The 23,800-nt window shown below is 39.7% G+C and overlaps 2 protein-coding genes across 2 annotated transcripts in view; both read right to left on the bottom strand.

Annotated features, from left to right (window-relative positions):
• Positions 1-277: 277 nt before the first annotated feature.
• Positions 278-6,591, bottom strand: jagn1b (jagunal homolog 1b). Its single transcript, XM_017713248.2, has 3 exons — positions 6,411-6,591; positions 3,437-3,532; positions 278-1,237 (listed from the first exon to the last, which is right to left on the bottom strand). Exons 2-3 carry the CDS (start codon positions 3,523-3,525, stop codon positions 775-777), a joined length of 552 nt encoding a protein of 183 aa, XP_017568737.1. The 5' UTR covers positions 3,526-3,532; positions 6,411-6,591; the 3' UTR covers positions 278-774.
• Positions 6,592-10,376: 3,785 nt separating this feature from the next.
• col8a1b (collagen, type VIII, alpha 1b) overlaps positions 10,377-23,800 on the bottom strand; it is a 31,744-nt gene continuing 18,320 nt past the window's right edge. The window contains exons 2-3 of the mRNA XM_017713249.2: positions 15,905-16,196; positions 10,377-13,469 (exon numbers count right to left, since the gene is read on the bottom strand). Coding sequence (XP_017568738.1) covers positions 11,560-13,469; positions 15,905-16,196 — 2,202 coding nt within the window. The 3' untranslated portion in view covers positions 10,377-11,559. The remainder of the gene's footprint in view (positions 13,470-15,904; positions 16,197-23,800) is intronic.

Genomic DNA, 23,800 nt, shown 5'->3' with positions numbered 1-23,800 from the left:
CACCCTGTCTGGTTGCATTTACATGCTAAGACACATAGGATCTGAATGCCAAGATGGCTTGCTAGACCCGTCTGCAAAGACAGCTGGATTTGCAAGCTAGGATGGCTTGCTACCAAACACTTGGCACTCGGACAGCTAGATTGCATTCATCCTCTAACAGATAGAAGTGTTTGTGAAGAAGCTACTGTCTTCATGAAGCTGTTGTGCAACAAAGCTACTGTACAGTGAGAAGCTGGCTGTGACCAACATTGGCAGAACAAACAAAAACAAACAATGCTGTTTTCTTAAGTTAAAAATATTCTTTATTTTGCCCTTAAATATCCAGAATATTTTCTCCAGTGCTGCCTCAATTGTCAACAAGAACACTGGGGGGGTTCCACACGGAACTGGGAAGTAGAGCAGATGAAACTGGGAGGAAGAACGGTAATGCCATCACATCAGGAACAGCAGAGGCTCAACAACTGCAGGTTTACCAAAAAGCGCAGTAAAGGAACATGAGCTTCAGTACAGTGCTGCACAGTTACTGTTGATGCTCCCTGAGATGTTCCTGATGCAGCTTTAGTCCTCGAGGTTAAAGTCCCATGAAGACCTAATCTGGGCTTAAGGCCAACAGACGGGACAGTGGGGTAAAACCGGCGGAGCTCAGTGTAGTAAGATCAGGGCATCCTGCTTTACCTCCTCTTAAGCACAGGACAAACGTTCAGAAAAGGGATTTTGTGACGACAGGCAAACAAAGCACAATCCCCAACATGGTGAGATTGTTCTTGGACACCTTTATTTCTTTTTCTTGTCCTGTGTGGTGGTGAACCAGGTGTCCAGCAGCTTCTTGCTGTAATAGATCTGCCAGCCGTGCACCTGTACAGCCACGACCATCAGCAGGTAGAGGACGGACACGGCAGAGAAGCCGAAGATGAAGCGGTAAGCCTTGCCATGGCGGTAGAGCTGCTGAGCCACAGGGAACATTTCCATACCACCGTAAATGATGGGTGCCACACAGAAGAGCCCTGCGCTGATCATGGAGATAACCAGGTAGCTAATGTTGTTTCGCGGCAGCGCCATGAAGCTGATCGCTGTGGGGATGATGCTGAGGAGATAAGGGTACTCCCACTGGTATGGGCTGGCAACCACTCTGTGGGAGACCAGGTTCAGCTGGCTGACCAGCACCTGGGCCACCACCAGCCCCCACACCACAGCATGGACCAGGTTCAGCTTCCTGATCTCTGACTTCAAGGCCACGCTGGAACGTAGAAGAGATAGCACAGCTGGGTTAATACAGGATTATAGGACTGGTTTGGGAAGAAAATTAAATGTATACAGTTTCTTTACTACGTTTACACAGCAGGTAAAAGTGGCTCGAATCTGATTTTCTCACCAAATCCGATTTTTTTGTTTGGCTGTTCACATTATCTTTTAAATGTGATCTGTATGTGATCTGAACAGATCGGCTCCTAAACTGACCCACATGTGCAAAAGAACAGAGCTTCACGAGGCTCGTCCAGAGGTCAACAGTCATGACGGCCTGTGAACATCTGTCGCTCCTGGAGCTTTCAGTGTCGTCTTCACCAGCATCACAGGAGCGATTATGAAGTTCCAATGGTTGACAGCTGGGATCATCACCCATAGTGTGTTAGAATTTGCCGTAAAAAGAGCACATTATTCGGTCACGGCCACTTCTTTTGTTCGTGTCCTCAGATTCTTTAAACGCTTCAGCTTCGAGCTCCTCTGGCTACGTTCGGCCGCTTCGCTCGAAACCTCTTCAAACACGGAGCGGCTGCGATGAGTTTCTTGTATTTTTTTTGGTGCAGAAACATCAGCCTAAATGTTTATGAGCCGCAGCAGTGCAATATAATGGCAAATGCTGAGTTGAACTGACGTAAAAGTCACATGAATGCCGATCTGGCTGTTCAGACGAATCGCACTGCCACAGTCACTAGATCGGATTTCAGTACCACATATGAAAGCGTCTCAAAACGGAATTGAAAATATCAGATCCAATGCGTTTTTTGCTGTTCACACTGAAACACAGACACACATCTGTGTCACATATGAGGAAAAAGATCGGATTTGTGCCACTTTTACCTGCTGTGTAAACGTAGCCTAAACGTGTCAATCAGCCAAGACAAGTTTGCTGTCTGAAGTTTAGTCATTAAGCTGTGCCCTGGAGCCACAAGCCTAACGAATTAAACAGTGCTGGAAGCCAGATTACATTTGCCTCAAACCACATGCAAGTTTTGAAGTATTTACGTAAAAGATCTGGGCGAGCAACGACTTTGTGCTTGTAGCGCACAACCTCTAGAACTACGAGGCTAAAGAAGCTAAATTTGGACATCAAACATGCTAATCGAATGCATCTGTCATAAGTGCAATAAACATTCTTTTAGAGTTGCTTGTGTGGTTTCTGACACTACGAGACATGGCAGAAAAATAAAAAGATATACTGCATAGGTAAAACAGTAGCAGTAGCCATATTGGAGCCTGTATGCCCACATTTCTGTTTATTTTTATAAATAACAGAAGGTCATACAGTCTACTTGAGATTACTTAACAACTTGGTTTGAGGCAAATGATGCGATGATTCAGGGATGCAGTTTGCACCATGCCAATTGCTAAGGATGACCGTCCTTTACTTGTTGGCTACATTAGCTCAAACCTCAGGTTCCAGACAAGTTTTTGTTGCTCAATAATGTGTGGTATAAGGAAAGATCATGTAAATTTGATTTCTGCCAAACCACATGAATATAAGTGGTTGGTATAGTGTAGAGGGTAACATCTCTAACACCTCCCCAATACCGATAAGAGTCCTTGGGCAAGACTCCTAACACTAACTTCACCCACCTGTATAAAATGATCAAATTGTAAATCGCTCTGGATAAGAGCGCCAGCCTCCACTGGATTTGTGAAACAATAGTCTATTGTGCCATTTCCCTATAATTTCAGGTCCACTGTACAATACAAACCAAAGGTCAATGTCACTTATGTGCCACTGTTATCAGAAACATTTGCATTGCCATCTTGATTCATGTGATGTTTTGGTTAATAACATGATTTCCATGCAGGTCACAAGTTGTTCTCCTGATAAGGACAAATTAATCTTCACAAAGTAATTATTGGGTGCCAAAAAAAAAAAGGCTCAATTTAACTAACATTTATGAGACGTAGAAAAACACTCTCATCTGTTTCATTAAAAGAATGAGCACAATCTCTGTCGCAACAACTGAATTATGATTCTTCTGGAAACAAATGGAGCAATATGATTTGACCGTTTCAGCATGACTCTTAATTGTTTTCAAATAACACAGTAAATGCACCAATGTGATAGGAAGATTCTATTTTCTTGAATATTTTGGTGATTTTAATTGATAAATGTTCCAAAATCAGTGCAGTTCAATCACCATCTATAGACACATTATTGCTCCCCTAATACTAACACACACACCTCATCTGATAGTGTGAAGCCACACGTTCCCGGTGCTGAAAGTCACTCCCGTCTGTCCCGGCAGCTCTTGGTCCGGCTCGTGAAGCCATGGCAGCCCTTAAAAGAACAAAACATCAGAAATTTATGTTTATTGAGCTCTGTGTAGCTGCATTGGAGCAAAATTTGTTGTATCTAGTCAGGTACTATAATTGAAGTAATTACCCACATGCCTCAACTCATTTGCAATCGTCAAGTATCTGGACAATGACTGTTTCTATTGTTGTTCCTTTGGCTATGTAAGCTTAAGTCAATGTCACGTCAAAGTTTATTTATATAGCGTATTTGATCACAAAGCAGCTTTACAGAAAAATCCAGGGCCGAGCCCCCATGCCCATCGCCAAGGGCAACAGCGACAAGGAAAGGCTCCCTTAGAGCAGGAGGAAGAAACCCTGAGAGGAACCAAGATATAAAAGGGGAATCCATCCATCCTTAATTTGGTAGATAAAATAACAGCATTCAGCCACTTTTGAACCAACAGCGGTGCTCGTTGGAGCAGTTCACACTGCTCACCCTATTGGCCAAACTTTATTAGGGACACTGGAAACAACAAAACATCTTTATTTTTTTTTTAAGACAGAACAATGACTGCAGTATAAAAGATCATATTTAAACACTGGATTATTGCAGTGTATTACACAAGCTCTCTTTTGTGAGTGTTTTTTTTAGTCTGACAGTAATAATTGTGCACAGAGTTGTGAGTTTAACTCAATATGAATCTGCAGTGTGTCGTTTTTACAGTCTGACAATTATGGAGTGAACAGCCTTCTGTAGTTGGTTGCACTTGAAGTTCATTCCATAACAACAGTAGTCCTGTTCTAATCCACCTCATATTAACAGAGCAACAAAACCTTACACAGCCAGTGTATTGTTGCTCCTATTGAGGGCATCATATGGCATAACACTTATATTAATGTACAGGTTTTGACCTTTTCTTCTGGAATACATGTGAGAATTTAGGGAAATTACACAGAGAATATTTCCACAGAGAGCATCTGAGCAACAAAGTGGCACAGCCATTCTTTAGTCAGCAAAATATGAGAAAAATAAATGCTGTTTTAGATAACTGTCTCGTTCGCGGCCTGTGGTACACAAAAATGTTCCAAGACGGTGCACAGGTACAGAGTTTGAAACATTTTTATACATCACAGGACATAATGTAGATAACTTTATGAAGACAGTATTTGTATTTATTTGTTGAGAAAAACTGCTTGGACCTGGAACACAAAGGCTATGGAAGTTCAAATGCCTGTTATGTCAGACAGCCTCCAAACCCAATCCTCAGGACCCTCATGCCCCAGATTTTCCATTTCCCAGTACACCTGACGTTCTACAGCAAGCTCAATCAGGTGTGCTACAGCAAAAGCAACTCAAAAGCGCAAAGCACCACCAAACCCGAGGTTAGGTTTCATGAGTCAGTGAACTCATAAAATGGAGTCGAGGAAGTCAGGATAAAGGCATCGCTGGAGTGGAGGCCAACACCAGAGTTAGAGCTGCTGAGAACATGAAATATACAGAACTACCAAAAAGCTGTTGAGAACTTTAGAACGTCCCTGCTGGAAAAGACAGGAGCTTAATGACCAGCATAGCTGGTCCCCAGCAAAACCAGCATTGGTTGTGCTTTAGATGCTGGTGTGCTGGTCACCAAGAAAAACCAGCACATGGCTGTTGTCAGAAGGAAACCTCACATCTCCAAAATGGTACCTTAACAGGAGAAGGAAAAAAACCTACTCAGTTAGTGGAACCAGAGTTTCATGTGGTCCATTCCTTATTAAATTTCAAATTACATCAAAAACTGAAAGATGACAAAAGTGGATATACAAGGTCTTCTTCCGACACCAGCGATATGTTGTGTTTTTGATGTTGGTATGCTGGTCACCAGCTAAACCATCACCAGACCATTTTGATCTCCATCAAGGTCTTACAGCTACAACTGAACATATAGGTTCACAGACCAGTTTGGAAAAGCAATGCAGCGTCTATCAAGTTGGCATGTAGGTCACAATGTTTCTTTTGAGCTTTTTACCACAATTACACCACAAATGTGGCATAAGAGGTTAGTCTGGTTACCTGTGGGTGAACAATATGGCCAAATGTACTAACTAGGCTAGCTAACCAGGCAGCTAATCAGTTACTCTGACTGGAAAACTAGTTGAAAAAGCAGAAATGACTTAAAACAAAACGTACCACGAATAAATAAACCTTAACCGGTCAAATAAAGACTATAAAGACTCCAATAAGCTGATATAAAGAATTTAAAAAACGTTGCACAGAGAACATCCTGCATTACGAGCACGCGAATATTTAACTTGAGCTACCATAACCAGCTAGTTAGCTTAGCTTTGTCTTAGCTCAGACATTTATGCGACAAACACTGGAGAAAATAAGTTATCTGGTTAACCTGCGTCTTTTTTGAAGTTTTACTCAGAAAGTTAAAGTAAAAGTTTATGCTGACGTTTCAATGACGAATCAACTCCACGACGCTTTAAACGGGACTTCTTCTTTGAATTTTCAGCTCCACCTTAAATACTGCCTCAGTTCCTTTCCTGCGCATAGAGGCGCCGGTATGGAAGCGTTGAAGCATTTAAGGTGGAACGGAAAATTCGAATAAGAGGTCAGTCGCAGCTACTTGATACGTCTGCTTTGAGCAGAAAACAGTAGAAAAATGTGTTAATAAGTGGATAAATGAGTGAGTTTAAACAGCACCAATACGCTGAATAATATCATTCGTTTACCTTGTTATTATAAGACTTTATTCTGAAGTTTCAGCGACGAAAGTTAAGTTCTCGCTCGGAAGTTAGCGACTTCTTTAGCCACCACCACACGTTAAAAAATAAAACCCGCGTAAAATGAGATGAGGGAGGATAAACGACATTAAAAATCCAGCAGTGGAGAGATCTGAACCCTCTCGGAGGAGTTTAACGTTACCAATATTTACCTTAAAACTTGGAAGAAGCGGAGTGAAACGGCCGGCGGTGTGAAAGAGCGACTCTTCGCCTTGGGTGCACTCCTTCACCGTTGAAGTTCATTACCGCCACCCTTGGCCTGGAAAGCACATTAACGCTCCTCTGCCTTCTCCCGGCTCTTCATAGAGAAGATCAATGTGTAGATGATAAAGGTGGATCAGTCCCACACATTTCAGGCTCCAGAAACACCTACTAGCGCTTCTCTGCTCAGGCAGTGCTTTGGTATTAGTGTTGTACATTTAGCCCACTAGACGCCTAAGTGAGATTAGGATTTGGATAAAGAAACTAAGTAGGGACTTTCACTAAGAGGGCCCTTGTAGGAAGAAGGCGTACAAAAAGGTCATATACAGAAAGTCTTCACTTGTGGAATGTAAATGAATTGTCTGGTTGCTTGAACCCAGATTATTAAAGTTGACTAAGTAGACAAAACGTGGAACTAAACCTAGAATAAGGCAATTAGGTAAGCAGACTCAGGCACAACCTTCATCCCCAAACTTAATTCACAGAGCATCAATAAAGGCCTCTATGTTTTATTATATTGTATTTCTTCCCTGAGGTCATCTTATAACGTTGGTGTAAATTGGAAGCCTTTATCTGTCAGGAGAACCAAAAAATCAGCAGTTTCTGACAGCAGTATGATCAAATTTATCTGATTACCTTTAAATAAGGACTTATTATCTATAAGATGAGTATTTGGATAAAAAAATATAGACTATGTCAAAATAATGACTTTTCTCAAAATATTGACTGACTATGTCAAAATAATGACTTTTCTCAAAATATTGACAATGTCAAAATAATGACTTTTCTCAAAATATTGACTTACTACGTTTATATAATGTATTTTCTCCAAATATTGACTTACTATGTCGAAATAATGACTTTTCTCAAAATATTGACTTAGTATATTGAAATAATGACTTTTCTTAAAGTATTGACTTACTATGTCAAAATAATTATTTTACTCAAAATATTGACTTAGTATGTTGAAACAATGACTTTTCTCAAAATATTGACTTACTATGTTGAAATAATGACTTTTCTCAAAATATTGACTTATTATATAAAAATAATTAACCAAACTATTGACTTACTATGTCAAAATAATGACTTTTCTTAAAGTATTGACTTACTATGTCAAAATAATTATTTTACTCGAAATATTGACTTAGTATGTTGAAACAATGACTTTTCTCAAAATATTGACTTACTATGTCGAAATAATGACTTTTCTCAAAATATTGACTTAGTATATTGAAATAATGACTTTTCTTAAAGTATTGACTTAAAAAGAATGACTTTTCTCAAAATATTGACTTATTATATAAAAATAATTAACCAAAATATTGACTTACTATGTCGAAATAATGACTTTTCTCAAAATATTGACTTAGTATATTGAAATAATGACTTTTCTTAAAGTATTGACTTACTGTGTCAAAATAATGACTTTTCTCAAAATATTGACTGACTATGTCAAAATAATTATTTTACTCGAAATGTTGACTTAGTATGTTGAAACAATGACTTTTCTCAAAATATTGACTTCTTATATAAAAATAATTAACCAAAATATTGACTTACTATGTCAAAATAACAACTTTTCTCCAGATATTGACTTACTGTGTCAAAATAATGACTTCTCTCCAAATATTGATTTAATGTCAAAATAATGACTTTTCTCAAAATATTGACTTACTACGTTTATATAATGTATTTTCTCCAAATATTGACTTACTATGTCGAAATAATGACTTTTCTCAAAATATTGACTTAGTATATTGAAATAATGACTTTTCTTAAAGTATTGACTTACTATGTCAAAATAATTATTTTACTCAAAATATTGACTTAGTATGTTGAAACAATGACTTTTCTCAAAATATTGACTTACTATGTTGAAATAATGACTTTTCTCAAAATATTGACTTATTATATAAAAATAATTAACCAAAATATTGACTTACTATGTCAAAATAATGACTTTTCTTAAAGTATTGACTTACTATGTCAAAATAATTATTTTACTCGAAATATTGACTTAGTATGTTGAAACAATGACTTTTCTCAAAATATTGACTTACTATGTCGAAATAATGACTTTTCTCAAAATATTGACTTAGTATATTGAAATAATGACTTTTCTTAAAGTATTGACTTAAAAAGAATGACTTTTCTCAAAATATTGACTTATTATATAAAAATAATTAACCAAAATATTGACTTACTATGTCGAAATAATGACTTTTCTCAAAATATTGACTTAGTATATTGAAATAATGACTTTTCTTAAAGTATTGACTTACTGTGTCAAAATAATGACTTTTCTCAAAATATTGACTGACTATGTCAAAATAATTATTTTACTCGAAATGTTGACTTAGTATGTTGAAACAATGACTTTTCTCAAAATATTGACTTCTTATATAAAAATAATTAACCAAAATATTGACTTACTATGTCAAAATAACAACTTTTCTCCAGATATTGACTTACTGTGTCAAAATAATGACTTCTCTCCAAATATTGATTTAATGTCAAAATAATGACTTTTCTCAAAATATTGACTTGCTATGTTGATGTAGTTACTTTTTTTAAAATACTGACTTACTCTGTTGAAAGAATGACTTTTCTCAAAATATTGACTTACTATGTTGAAATAATGACTTTTCTCAAAATATTGACTTATTATATAAAAATAATTAACCAAAATATTGACTTACTATGTCGAAATGATGACTTTTCTTAAAGTATTGACTTACTATGTCAAAATAATTATTTTACTCGAAATATTGACTTAGTGTGTTGAAACAATGACTTTTCTCAAAATATTGACTTCTTATATAAAAATAATTAACCAAAATATTGACTTACTATGTCAAAATAATGACTTTACTCAAAATATTGACTTACTATGTCGAAATAATGACTTTTCTCAAAATATTGACTTACTATGTCAAAATAACAACTTTTCTCCAGATATTGACTTACTGTGTCAAAATAATTACTTTTCTCCAAATATTGATTTAATGTCAAAATATTGACTTGCTATGTTGATGTAATGACTTTTTTTTAAAAATACGGACTTACTCTATTGAAATAATGACTTTTCTCAAAATATTGACTTACTATGTCGAAATAATGACTTGCTATCTTTCATTTTTAACAATTTTTTGAACATGTCAAAACATTGATTTAATGTCTTGTAATAATTACTTTGAAATAATATTCTTGACATGTAATAATTAGTTATTTTTACTTGGTATTTTGAAAAGTTGATACTAAGTCAGTATTTTAAGAAAATGGTTCATTATTTAGAGATACTCCGTCCAATTTCAGAGATATTTAGTCAATATTTCAAGATACTAAGTCAGCACTTTTAGAAGATAAGTCATTATTTTGATATGCTGTACATCTGCTGATGACATAGAAGGTTTTATTCCAACAGCAACAATATGTAAATTAATATTTTTGCTTTGTTGTATTGTGCCTCATTCAAAAAGCTGTCCAGGCTGAAACACGCCACATCACTATGAATGGATACAGCTAAACTGCGGTAGGCTGAATAATCAAATATATGTAAATGATTTTGTGACATCATGAAAAAAACAAAAGAGGCTGTTTTTGCACCTTTCATGTATAGACTGTACATACAGGGGAGTGGACAGTATATATGGAACTTTTTAACAGTGCTTACATACTATATTAAGCTAGTTTTCCATTTGATAAGATAAAGGGTCTCTATAATGGAAAAAGCAATTTTTCATGATATTTAATATCCAAAATACTTCATGTGGTATACTAAAGTACATTCAGTCTTGTTGAAAGCATTTCTGTACTATACATTGCCTAAATATTTTGTAGTCTTTTATTTGTAGTTATTTGCATACATTAAGCTATTGACTTTATACATACAATGAAATCATCACACAGATGCATAACTTTATCAATTGAATTTTATTTACAAAACAAAATTGACCTTAAAAAATGTTGTTGTTCGTTGTTCGATTGAAGGTTTAGCACCATTGCGAAAATTGGAAGAAAAAAAAACGGAATAAATTCATTCTTTTTATGCCTCACCATCTTTTCTGCACATATACAAATTCAGGCACTCAGTAGTAAAATCTAAAAGACAAAATAAATTACAGAGAAGAAGAACTCCACGGAAATCCTCTCGGCGTCTAACTCTGCTTCGGTGGAACTGTGACTGATGGTGATGGAACGAAAACTATACTACGCTGGTATTTTGTCATGTTTCACATCCTTTGTTTACATGTGTTTTTGAATATCTGAGCGACATTTAACAGCCTAGCAACATATTATATACACATATACATATTTCAGATGTACCCCAGGTTATATCAGTAAGCAACACTAACCTTATTTCCTCATTTTTGCTTCATTAAGAAAAGGAATTTCAGATACATTGATGATAGTGCATCTACAGTTATGGTGAGGAGGTGTAATAACTGGACAGGCAGATGTACCATAAACAAATAAACTGTACCATGATTTTTACAGACCGACAATATGATTATTTGGTGTATATGGTAATGACAGTCTAGAAATAGTGCATGAAGAAGAACTGAACATCCTCTATTATGAGGACCTGAATGTCTAGTATGTCTAATGCATTTAGTGAATATTTCCCCAGTCATGTACGCATATGCAGATAGAGGAAATATGCAAATAAGTGCATGTCTGTCATTCAAATGCTTAAAGCAGGAATTGTAAATGTAGCCTATATGTAACCCACATGTTAAAAGACAGCTTTGAACGAACTATATTCAAAGTTTATGGCTTTTCGTTGTCTCTCTTTCAGAAACCCACTTCCACCACTTGATTAGGTGCATTTCATTCCCCAAAGACCTCCTCACTATGTATTCTCTAGTATTTCCTAACTATCACTAACAATGACATTTATCAAATGCCACCATTGATCAGACCTAGACCTGCTCATTTCAACAAATACCAGGGAACTATGCGATGAAGTCTACATCATCAAACTTCCTTCAATTTCTGTGTACTGATGGCACGCACATGCAGTTTATATATAAATGTATACGAAAGTTGCTGTTTTTTCCACCAATGACTTGTGAATCATGGGTAGTTTATGGCGCTTTACATTAGATACAATAAATATCCAGAGAATGATGAGTGGACATATTGACCAGCATAAAGTCCTGCAGCTTGGTCGGATGGTAACTGAATGTGAACAGTGTCTCCAGACTTTAGGGGCAGTACTGCGCTCCCTGATGCTTGATCCAGGAAACCTTTTTTGTACTCATCATATGTGTACATTACTGGCTCGTTGTTCTTCTGTAGAGCCACCCACACATTGGCTCCTTTGCAGTGGACATGGTATACAAAATAATAAATTCCAGGCATGCTGCAGGTGAAAATGCCTGTTTGAGGGTTGTAGTTCTGATTACCGTTGTACAAGACCTTCTTGAAGACCACTGGACTGCCAACAGGAGGGAACGGTGTTGTTAGCTGAGCGGTAAATGCAGGCATCTCAAGACCATTCCTGCCAATGATGTGTCCTCCAAGCTTGCTTTTTTTGTAGGCTGATTTTGCCCCATCCAGACCTGGACCCACCTCAGGAAGAATTTGACCAGCACCAGGAGGCTTAGCAGGTGGCCCAGGTGGCCCAGGAGGCCCAGGTTGGCCAGGCATTCCAGGTTTACCAGGGAGTCCGCCAAATCCTGCTTTCCCTGGTGGGCCCATAGGGCCTGGGAGGCCTGGTTTTCCTTCACCAGGTTGTCCAGGTTTCCCTGGTGGTCCATATTCCCCTTTTGGTCCTGGAATTCCAGGAGGTCCAATTGGCCCACTGGGACCCATTAGTCCAGGGATTCCTATTGGTCCTTGGTGGCCTCCTTCCCCTGGCAGACCAATTTCCCCCTTTTGTCCAGGCTTCCCTGGGGCCCCAGGGAGTCCAGGTAAACCTTTATGTCCATTCTCCCCCTGAGGCCCTAAGGGCCCAGGAAAGCCTCTTGGTCCTGGTTGGCCACTTTCTCCTAGGAGACCTGGTTTTCCTGGAAGTCCTGGAGGTCCTGGTTCACCTTTTCCACCTATAGGCCCTGGTGCCCCAACTGCACCACCTTCTCCTTTTGGTCCAGGAAAGCCAATACCTCCTGGGGGTCCCATTAGACCTGGTGGACCAGGGACACCACCAGGACCAGGTGCGCCAATAATTCCAGGAAGTCCGCCATGACCCTTCTCACCCTTTGGACCTTGAGGGCCAGGTAAACCACCATGTCCTTTGTCACCTTTCGGCCCAGGATATCCAGGCTTCCCAAATCCAGGTAAACCTGGACCCCCTGGAAAGCCAGGTGGACCTCGTTCTCCTTTTCCACCTGGAAGACCAGGTTTTCCTGGCAAACCATCTAAACCAGGTTTGCCAATACCTGGTAATCCTGGTGGTCCAGGTTGTCCCTCGTCACCAGGAAGTCCCCCCAACCCTAGCTCTCCAGGTGGGCCTTGTTTACCAGGGGCTCCAGGGACCCCAGGAAGGCCATTTAGTCCTGGCTTCCCCACTCCTGGTAACCCTCCTGGACCTGGTGGTCCAGGGAGTCCGGGTGGTCCTTTTACACCCGGTAGTCCTGGAAGGCCAATGCCTTTATCACCTTTAAGTCCTGGAATCCCAGAAAAACCTGGAGGCCCCTTTTGTCCAGGCTCTCCACGAATCCCAGGCTGTCCAGGTAGCCCTGGTCTGCCTGCATTTACCAGACCTGGCAGTCCAGGTGGTCCTGGAAGGCCTGGAGGTCCTGGCAGTCCTACTGGTCCTGCACCACCACTTGGTCCCAACTCTCCTCTCTGCCCTGGCAATCCAATTCCTCCAGGTTTTCCTGGTGGCCCTGGCATGCCAGGTTTTCCAATCCCAGGATATCCTTGAGGGCCGGGTGGGCCAGGTTTCCCAGGCTGTCCTGGAATGCCCTGGCCTGGCAGACCAGGAGGGCCTTGAGGTCCTGGAGGTCCCATAGGGCCTACCTCTCCTGGGAGTCCTTTCTCACCTCTGGGAATAGTTTCACCTGGAAGACAAAGGCAGTATCTTGAAAACAAGTGCTATGCATAAGAATGTAAAAATTCATAGATAAATGGATGGGGGGATATATTCTGTGGATGGCCCAAATCTGTAGAAATTCTTTAATTCTACCATCATAAAATGTTAAAAATGCTTATTTGGTCATTGAAAAACCTGAGACCAATGGCAATGAAATAACAACCGAGCATTTTCAGCATATCTCTGTTAATAGACGCGTAATATGCAATGGTCTTAGCATGCATATATTTCATTTTTCCGTGGCCCCTGGTTCAGATTATTAGATAACCTGCTGCCCAGGTTTAAAACATAAAGTTTTATTTAATCGTTGTGTGAAACATTTTACTTTTACATTTTGTGTAATTGTGTTATTTGTCAGGAATGTAAATTGTTGTGTGGATATCCATGTACAGCTCACACTACTCAGTGATTCCCAGATAACATTTGTTTTGGCAAAAGCAGGCAAGTGTGTATAGCAGCTGCCTTTGAAATGTGAGTGGCAGTTATGAAGTGTTTTAAATGGCATTAGCTTGTCAGGTAGATGAGAGGTAATTGGCTCGTGTCATTCACACTGATGGAGATCTGGCAAACTCTATTTCTTCAGATAGAGTGTTAGCTTTGGCAGCTCTCTCTAATAAAGCCTGTTGGAAAATGCTGGCCAAGAATGAAATCTAGGAATATGAGCAGACTCGGCCTTGTACTCCCAACCTCGTACTGCACTCCAGTTGCATATCTGAAATCATGCCATCTATGCCATTCATGGCAAACAGTCTGATCAATTTTAATCAATCTAGTTAATGATGTAAATGTATAATGTGTGTTAAACTGTGTTGCCTCTTTGGGTTTTAAAGGTTTAAAGAAATTTCACATGTATGAAGGTTGTATATCAATTTAAGGGATCATCCTAGAGCCTCTGCATTGTGTTCATCAATCCCACACATCTTATTTACAAAAATTAAAGGTTCTTAAGGGAACCAGAAGTGTCTTTTCTGTGGCACTGAGCAAAGAACCTAATTTTTGGCAACTTTTTTAAAGAGTGCTGTCCTATAACAAAAGAGTCAAAACTCAAGAAGAACTTTTCCATTCCTATGCAAATATACATTGAAATAACACACACAGTTGTATGCAAACAGTTGGACATGTTTTGCATAATTTCTATGTAAACAAGTACACTGTGTGCATTTTTTTTGCTGAATTTATTATACATACAATGAATTTATTATACATACAATGGGGCCTGTGCACCTTTTAGATTTTATGGTTTTGTTATTGTTTATCATGGTAAACTCAGCAAATAAACAGATTTTGTGCACTAATCATTTGAAGGAAATTACTTAGTACTTAAGTTGTTCCCTATAAAGGATGGGTCAGCTTATTTTCACCTTAGCTGGTAACAACAGTGAACTGCTAAATGCTTGAGTAAGGTGTTTGAAGATGGTAAACAAGGGATGTAGGGTATCCATGCTGTAATGCAAGCTAGAACAGGACAGCATATTAATCTCTTTACTAACTTACTGTATAGCTGCACTTTGTAGTTCTACAGTTACAGACTGTAGTCCATCTGTTTCTCTGATACTTTGTTCATGTGTGTTGCGCTGGTCTGAGTGGATCAGGCACAGCAGTGGTGCTGAAGTTTGTAAACACCTCAATGTCACTGCTGGGCTGAGAATAGTCCACCAACCAAAAACATCCAGCCAACAGCATCCTGTGGGCAGCGTCCTGTGACCACTGATGAAGGACTAGAGGATGACGGACACAAGCTGTGCAGCAGCAGATGAGCTACTGTCTCTGACTTTACATCTACAAGGTGGACTGACAAGGTAGGAGTTGACAGTGAGTGGACACAGTGTTTAAAAACTCCAGCAGCTCTACTGTGTCTGATCCACTCAGACCAGTACAACACAATAACACACAACCACCACATCAGTGTTACTGAGTGCTGAGAATGATCCACCACCCAAATAGTACCTGCTCTGTGAGGGTCCATGGGGGTCCTGACCACTGAGGAACAGAGTAAAAGGGGGCTAACCAAGTATCAGAGAAACAGATGGACTACAGTCTGTAACTGTAGAACTACAAAGTGCACCTATATAGTAATTGGAGCTGATAAAATGGACAGTGAATGTAGAAACAAGGAGGTGGTCAGAACGTTATGCCTGATTGGTGTATATGACCCTGAGAAGTCTACCCACATATACAAAAAGGAACACTTCTTTGAAGATAACAGTGTGGATATTTGAAAGGCATGAAGGAGGCCATCGTACTGTTGAACTGATGAAGTCTCTCAGATTATATTTCGGTTTCAGTTTCAGTTGCCTTGACTTACTGGTAGTGGACAAGGCTAATTAATATTACATGAATATCATCAGCACATTAAGGCACTATATTCATGAAGGTGATTGATGTTTTTGATCATATTCTTACCTTTGCCCAAATTTTGCAGAGGCACCTGTTGCTGTTCCTTTCCGTAGTGTGGTAGCATAGGCATCTCGTTTCCATATGGGAGATGAGGCTTCTTCCCCAGGTACTGCTGCTGGGGTATTCCTTCCTTGCCCAGGGGTATGTGAGGTAACTGTGGCAGTGGATGGTGTTGCTGGGGCAGTTGTTGGGGCCCTTGTTTATGCCCATAGTATGCCCCTGCTTGGGCATGATGCAGCAGGTAAAGCTGCACCACAAAGGCAAAGCAATGGGAGAAGTGGAGAGGCATGGCTATGTCCTGCAGAGTGGAGGAAAAGCAAGAAACTTTGACATTGAAAATTTATAAGAACAAAAAGAAATATTTGAGCAAAAATGTACAGTTTCCCCAAATACTCCAATTCTAGCTGATTGACTAAGACATTACTGGTGTCCAAAGTTTGCTTTTGGTTTAGTTTTGCACTCGAGCCCCAGGGCTGATGTAGCAAACTGGAATTGGAATCTTATAACTCCCAGAGCCTTATTTGTCTGAGCTTGATGGTGCATCTCCTTATGACAACTTAAACATGACATTGCATTTCCCTCTTACTTGGTAACACTTCATTTGGATGGTCCACAGTAGATGCTCTGTAAATGCTCATTATGTACAGGTTCAGTATGAAAGACTTTATTAAATCTATCCCTAACACTAAACCTAACCCTAACCTCAACCTACCAGAAAAAAACCAAAACCTACACCTACCGCTAATCCTAATCCTAATCATAAAGGTGTAGATAATCAACTGAACATCACCAAAATGTTAGATAATGATTTAAGTATCTGTAGACTATCTATAGGGGACCATCAAAATAAAGTGTGACCTACATTTGTTCTTACTTATTTGTGGACAGATGTTTTCTTCATTATAATTTTATTTATCCATGATCTAATGATTGCTGTTATTGTTGCTATACTGTAATAGAACCATTTACATAGCCAGCAGGCCCAAAGTTTTACTACACACTTCTACAATCTAAGAATAGCTCAATGAGTTTACACCGAAGTCCCCGTGGCTACTGAATAATAAGCCTTAGTATGTAAGAAGCCTGGGATTTTAAGGGTTTAAAGGGATTATTCTGCAATTTGGGTGTTGATGGGCTGATTCAGGTCGATTTTGGACAGTTGGACTTGGGTCAGTTTCAGATTAAAAACTTGATGCCATAGTTTGGGTCAGGCTTGGGTCAGATTCAGACTCAAACCCTGGTGCTGCTGGTCAGGCTTGGACGTTTTCAGGCTGTATTCGCATTCGATTCAAATTTCAGGCCTGATTAAATCTCTAACAATCACCAGTTTAACACCATGCAGACTGCATACCTAAACCATCACAAAGTTAAATTCGGTTGAGCTGTTAAATGATCTCAAGTAGACTTGCTCGTGTTCTTTCTGACACTGCATGACATACTGGCATACATGACATACATTTGCATATTGTAGCAGAAAGTCAAGGGAAAATAAACTGGACTTAAAAGATAAAAAACTACAGAGAAAATGTGCCTCCTAACAACCACCTGGAAGACCTAATAGACACCAATACTGTTTCCATCAGATAAAGAGCACTTAAAGCTTTCATCTTTGGGAGAGAGGAGAAAATCAAGCTGCTTCAGATCTGACCACCCCAGAGTCCAGACCTCAACACCACTGAATGTGTTTGATTAATTCAGAAAATGATCAAAACAGAAAGAAAATACTGAAATTTTGATGATATATTTAGTTGTTGACACTTTGTGTAATTTTCTGTTAAATATATGCCAGTTTTGACTGAAAATTATTATTCAATAAAGGGTTTGACTTTTACCCAGTACTATACTATCACACTAAGGCCCAATCCCATTTCACCCCTTGCCCCTACCACTCAGCCCTTAGCTCTCGGTTTTGTGGGTTCACATCTAGCGGTAGGGTGTCCCGATTGTTGTTGAGATAGAGAGGTAGGGTGAAGTGTTAGGGCTACATGGTCATCCACACGGAGGTGATAAATAATTGCCCCCCTCTTTGAAGGCGTATGATCCCTAAATGTAACTAAAGCCCAGCAGTGAGGAGCTGAACTTTCCCCTCCTCTGCTGTCACTGCAGACGGGCAGGGTCGCCTACAGAGCAGCACTAGTAGCTGTTAATGAAGTGATGCTCTTTTTATTTCAGGGTCCCATTTCATAGAGGAAGATTTCAGTCATGACCCCTGTAACTCAGTTCCAAGGGGTTAGGGTGACACTCGAAAACAAGGGGTAGAGGTAAAAAGAAGAAATGAGACTGGGCCTTATTGATATGAAGCCTCAGAGACAGTGCTGCAGGAGCTAAGCCAGTGTAGAAGCAATTCAGCAATTACAGATTTGAAGTAATGTGGTACAGTCTTGTTTTTGCATATGCAATTTGCTAGATATCCAAAAGAAATGACATGAATTCACACCATAGAAAACTGATAGCAACTCATTTGAACAGTCATGGTCATGGGATGCATTTGTTGGTACTTGTTGATAAGGTGGTTTCCCAAAATGGTACCTTGCCTTGTCCTTCACTCTTCAACCCTGAACGCATCATATTAATGACCCCAATTTGCATCACTGGGACATGTGAATCTTCATTTGGTCACTTGGTGTGGACTTTACACATTACACTAGGCCACAAGGTACTTATTAGAGCTTTCAAACTACCTTGAAACGGCATGTTCGTTTTTATGTAAACCACCACTATTGCAATGTCTGAAATTCCCAACGTGGTTATGCAATACACAATATACAGTACTTTTCAAACTGTACCTGTTTATTGATGATTCTAGACTTAAGCTGCTTTAGTAGCTCTTCAGACTAATATGTTTTGCAATCTGTGTTGGTTTTAACCTCCTGAAACACACACTTCATCAGTCTTTCAGTCTTGTTACCTGAGACATAACAGACTTGACAGTTCTCTTTAGCCTTATAAACATTCTCCAGCTGAACCCATTATGCGCTGTAAATTCAGCACTGCACACACACACTGTGTGAGATAACGAATGCACTTCTTCTACTTCCAGAACCAAAAGTTTTCAAAAGGTCTCCGTAGTTAAATCATTAAGATCATTATGAAGCCATCCAGAATGACGTGATATGAAATACACCATTCTAGAGAAACTTACCGAGTTAGAAGTGTTCACAGTGGTGGTGATAGAAACCAGACGTCCACCTTTAAAAGCTCCCTCACATGAAGTTACATGAAATAGGTATGAATACGCTGCCCAATGCCTGAGACACTGTATGACCGTTTTTTGCTACTACTTTAGCCTAAACCATAGAATTTTCAAAATACATGGTGGAGGGGTACATGAAGGGTGTTGTAAGGTGTTGCAAAATAGTCCCTCAAGAAAACGTACTTTTTCAGATTTACCACTATTTTACCAGTCATTTTCAGTAGTAAATAAAATGGCTGTGTGTGTAGTCATGGTGACCCCTGGTTCCTATCATCAACACTGTAAATAAATCTGTGTCTGTAAGTTTCTCTACAATGAACCAGTTCACAGCCCATTGTTTAAATTATACAGAGTATTTGGAACATCAGTGGAATTCTCCTTAAACTAAGGTCACTGTTATGGACCATTAGTACAATAATCACTGTGTTCAACACAGATCTTTACTGAATTTTACCCACATTAGTTCCTTTATTTTAATGCATTTTGTTTAGCATCATCCAGAATTACAGTTAGCCTTGATCACCAATACCTAGATATGATATATGATTGTATGCAAGTCAGAGAAAAGATCTCCCTGTAAGACCCAACAAAAATCTCTATCAACAAAAGCATATTCTTTAGTTGCTTTTCCTATTATTCCATTAGCAATCCTGCTCGAGAGGCCCCCATTGGTCAGGCCCTGGGCTGATAGCCCTAAAGCTGACTGGGCTAAAAGGGAATCTCAATTCGTAAGAATTTCTGCAAAATTGAGTGGTTGAGATATAAACAAAGTCAGTCACAGTAGTTCGATATGAAATGCTCCATTCTAGAAAAGCTCACAGATTCTTAAATTTTTACAGTGGTGGTCATAGGAACCAGTGGGTGCGACATCAGGCAACCATTTCATGTATTAACTTTCTGTGAGTTTTGGAGGCGTTAAACTCAGACATCTGGTTCCTATCACCACCACTGAACCACTCTGAATGAGTCTGTTTACATCTTACCTATTTAATATGCAGAAACTTTGTAAAATAGGTGGAATTTCCCATTCGTGCAGCCTCAGACGTCATACTGTATTCTCCTCAGAAATGTGTTGCAACCGTATAATGCTATGTGTTACTGGCTAGGCCTCATTCTTGGAAATGGAAAATGTGACAACACTGACACTGACAAAGAGCTTTAAAAGTGTACATAATCTCCTCCCCATAGGTTTATAGACCCACTCCACTCTTCACGCGAAGGAAATCGTCTTGTAAACTCTTATCTTGTACTTTTCTAACAGGTTGAACTATCCTACAGGTTGGACAAGTTTAACAGAACATTCCATTCTGCTTCTGTTTTTCACGTTATTAATTAAAGGTGACATTATGTATGAATGCGAAAAGCCACATTATTAGGGTCCATCAAGGTAGAGGTAGAGCTAGCATTAGCATCGTGCTTTGCCAGCTTGCCTGGTTTCTACATCTACAACAATGTGGTCCTTATTGTTAGCGTAGCCTGTCAAGCTAAGACTGTACTTCATGTAGCAACTCTAAACAAACGATGATCTGATGTGAATAATTTAGGTATTCGGCCAAAAACATCTTCTCATTAGCGAAAAGGAACTTTCTGTAAATCATGTTCAATCAAGTAACATAAGAATTTGAATTTAGAAACATTTGCCAACTGTGTTCGCATGCTGTACAATTGGACCTCTGCATTTAAACCATCCGTGCAGTGAAACACCCACATACATGCACACTAGTGAACACATACACACTAGGGGGCAGTGAGCACACTTGCCCAGACCAGTGGGCAGCCCTATCCACGTCTCCCGGGGAGCAGTTGGGGGTTAGGTGCCTTGCTCAAGGGTACTTCAGTCATGGACCGTCAGCCGAGGGGATTGAACCAGCAACCTTCCGGTCACAGGGCTGCTTCCCTAACCTCCAGCCCACAAGTGACCAGGACTGTATAGGCAAGTGGTCACTAACCCTCTTCCTGGAGATCCAATCATACTCTAAGACAACTGGGAACCTTCTGGGCCAAAGTGCTGCAGAAATTAGCATTTCCCCTCATGTTAAGCTCTGAATTCAGGTTCATGGAGTCCTCGCTAATTAGCTTTTTTAGCCGAATTAGCTAAGTTGGTGATACCTCAATGCAGACTGGCTGCTATAGAAGGATGCTATAAAACTTTGGGCCCACTGGTGGTCCCTGTCCAAATAAGGGATTTAAGTTTTTTTTCTCCTGTTTTCTACCTTTCAAAAGCAGTTATAGCTGCTATAAGGTAAGCTAAGAATAACCTTGTCACTAGCATAAATAGGCGCCAACGCTAATTAGCATTATCTCAGCTCTGTAGTTTCTAGGTAGATACGGCCAAGCGAGCTCTCCCTTTGGTTAGGAGCTGAATTAGCCAATCATGGTTTAATTTACAATGAGGGGACCGTTTTGTGTGAGAAACATCACTCTAGCATTTCTGGTAGCTCTAGATACTAGACTGGGGTTCAATGCCTGCCTGGATAAGAACCTACACTATACCAATCAGAGTCCTTGGGCAAGATTCCTAACACTGCCTTCTCCTTCCTGTGTAAAAATGATCAAATTGTAAGTCGCTCTGGATAAGAGTGTCTGCCAAATGCCGTAAATGTAGATACGTCACTGACTGCATATAAGCGGTATCAGACCAATGTGTTTCAGTCGGATTTCAGTGACCGTAAGGAACCTTTTATTAAAAAAGTCACTCAAAAAGTCACTTCAACGCTTAAAAAGTCACTGAAAACATAAAATATATGTTCATATCTTTTACCGAAATGTCTCTGTTTACATGAACACTTTTTGCTGTCCCAGATTAATCACTGTTAGCTTAGTGCTAACATATTACCAGAATCTCAAAGGGTTGCTAGCAGAAATTAGCATTATTGCAGAGATGTGTCTTTCTTCAGGCCATAAATGTCAAATCTTGGTTGAAACATAATAATGCAAACTTCTGCTAGCATCCCTGAGGGATTTTAGTAGTTCATTAGTGCTAAACTAGCAGGGATTTGCATGAACATTTAATTCTGACTTTTTTGGTCAGTTTATTCTTGTTGTGATAGCAAGTGCAGTGCTGAGAATGTAGAGTAGTTAATTACGTGTTCTCAGTGGATTTGATTGACAATTCTGTCAATTAATTCTGACACACTCTATTGTCTCAGCGATGAATCAGGCCCATGGCCGACCTGCAAGCCATTCATCCATCCATTTTCTAAGCCGCTTCTCCGTCAGGGTCACGGGGGGAGCTGGAGCCTATCCTAGCGGTCATCGGGCGGAAGGCAGGATACACCCTGGACAGGTCGCAAGTCCATCGCAGGGAAGACAGACAGACACAGACAGTCACTCACACCCAGGGGCAATGTAGCACGTCCAGTTGGCCTGACTGCATGTCTTTGGACTGTGGGAGGAAACCGGAGAACCCGGAGGAAACACAGACACGGGGAGAACATCCAAACTACCTGCAAGTCAATACATTCCTATTTACATTTGTGTTATTGAGCAGACGCTCTCATCCAGTGCGACTTACAAAAGTGCTTTGACCGCTTAAGAGAATGTATCCTAGCTAGTACCGATAGGGTAGAGAACTACCCTTAAGATAAAGCACTGAAGTAACATGAGGGCAGATTGAAGATGAAGATGAAGTGCTGCTGCGTTTTGGATCATTTGCGAGAGCGTGATGACCCAAATAGGAAGACCAACCAGGAGGAAGTTGCAGTGGTCAAGCCTTGAGATGGTATAACTTCAGACAGAGACAGTGCACTTGGGCTGATCTCCAGAACAAATCCACCTTATCTCAAGACAAGACCAAGTTCAAAAGACCGTGATGTGACTAGATTTGAGTACCATAAGACTACATGTAACCCTTCTGTTTTGAGCTGTACTGTAAACCTGCAGAGTTTGAATACAAGTCTGGCTCTATTAAATAAAAATTAACTAAAAATTACAGACATGTATTTTTTCGTTCCCAGAAATCATTAGCCCTTCTCTAGGACCCAGAAGGCCCTGAGGGTTCCTCTCTGCTAGCAACTGCTAACTGTAGTCTTTTATGACCAGTGGTGGACAGTAACTAAATAAATGATAAAATATGATAACAGGACCAGATCAGAGCCAGAATTACTTTAGTACTTTTACTCAAGTGGAGGTCTAACTTTTACTCTACTTTTACTGGAGTAATATTTACCTTGGGGGTCTCTACTTCAACTCAAGTACATGGTTTGTGAACTTGGTCCACCGCTGCTTATGACTAGGATGTTGCTGCAGAAGCACACAGCTATATCATGAGATAAAGAGCCCATTTTCACTTCATTTTTTCAAAACGACTACAATGTCAACATTGGTGGCTAAAGACGATACAGTGTCCAAATGGCAGCTTTTACAAGTTAAACTACTGCCATCAGAAAAATCTCAAAAAAAGCACAAACGAATGGAATTCAGGTGCGTGCATGTGCCGGATTGACTTACATATGTAGTTGTATGAGTCTGATATTGGATATCCTGCTAGGCCTCTGTGACTACTTTAAAGTGAAGGAGTTAAAAAAAAAACCTTCCTGCTCTCTCTCTCTCTCTCTCTCTCTCTCTCTCTCTCTCTCTCTCTCTCTCTCTCTCTCTCTCTCTCTGTCTGTCTCTCTCTCTCTCTGTCTAATGGAAACGGAAAGCGCGTCATACATAGATATTTTCCAGAAACCTACAAATTCTTTACAGATTATACAGGCGGAGCTGTG

The sequence above is a fragment of the Pygocentrus nattereri genome, chromosome 25 (assembly GCF_015220715.1).
Source record: "Pygocentrus nattereri isolate fPygNat1 chromosome 25, fPygNat1.pri, whole genome shotgun sequence".
Lineage (NCBI taxonomy): Eukaryota > Metazoa > Chordata > Actinopteri > Characiformes > Serrasalmidae > Pygocentrus > Pygocentrus nattereri.
This window is presented reverse-complemented; position numbering and strand designations above follow the sequence as displayed.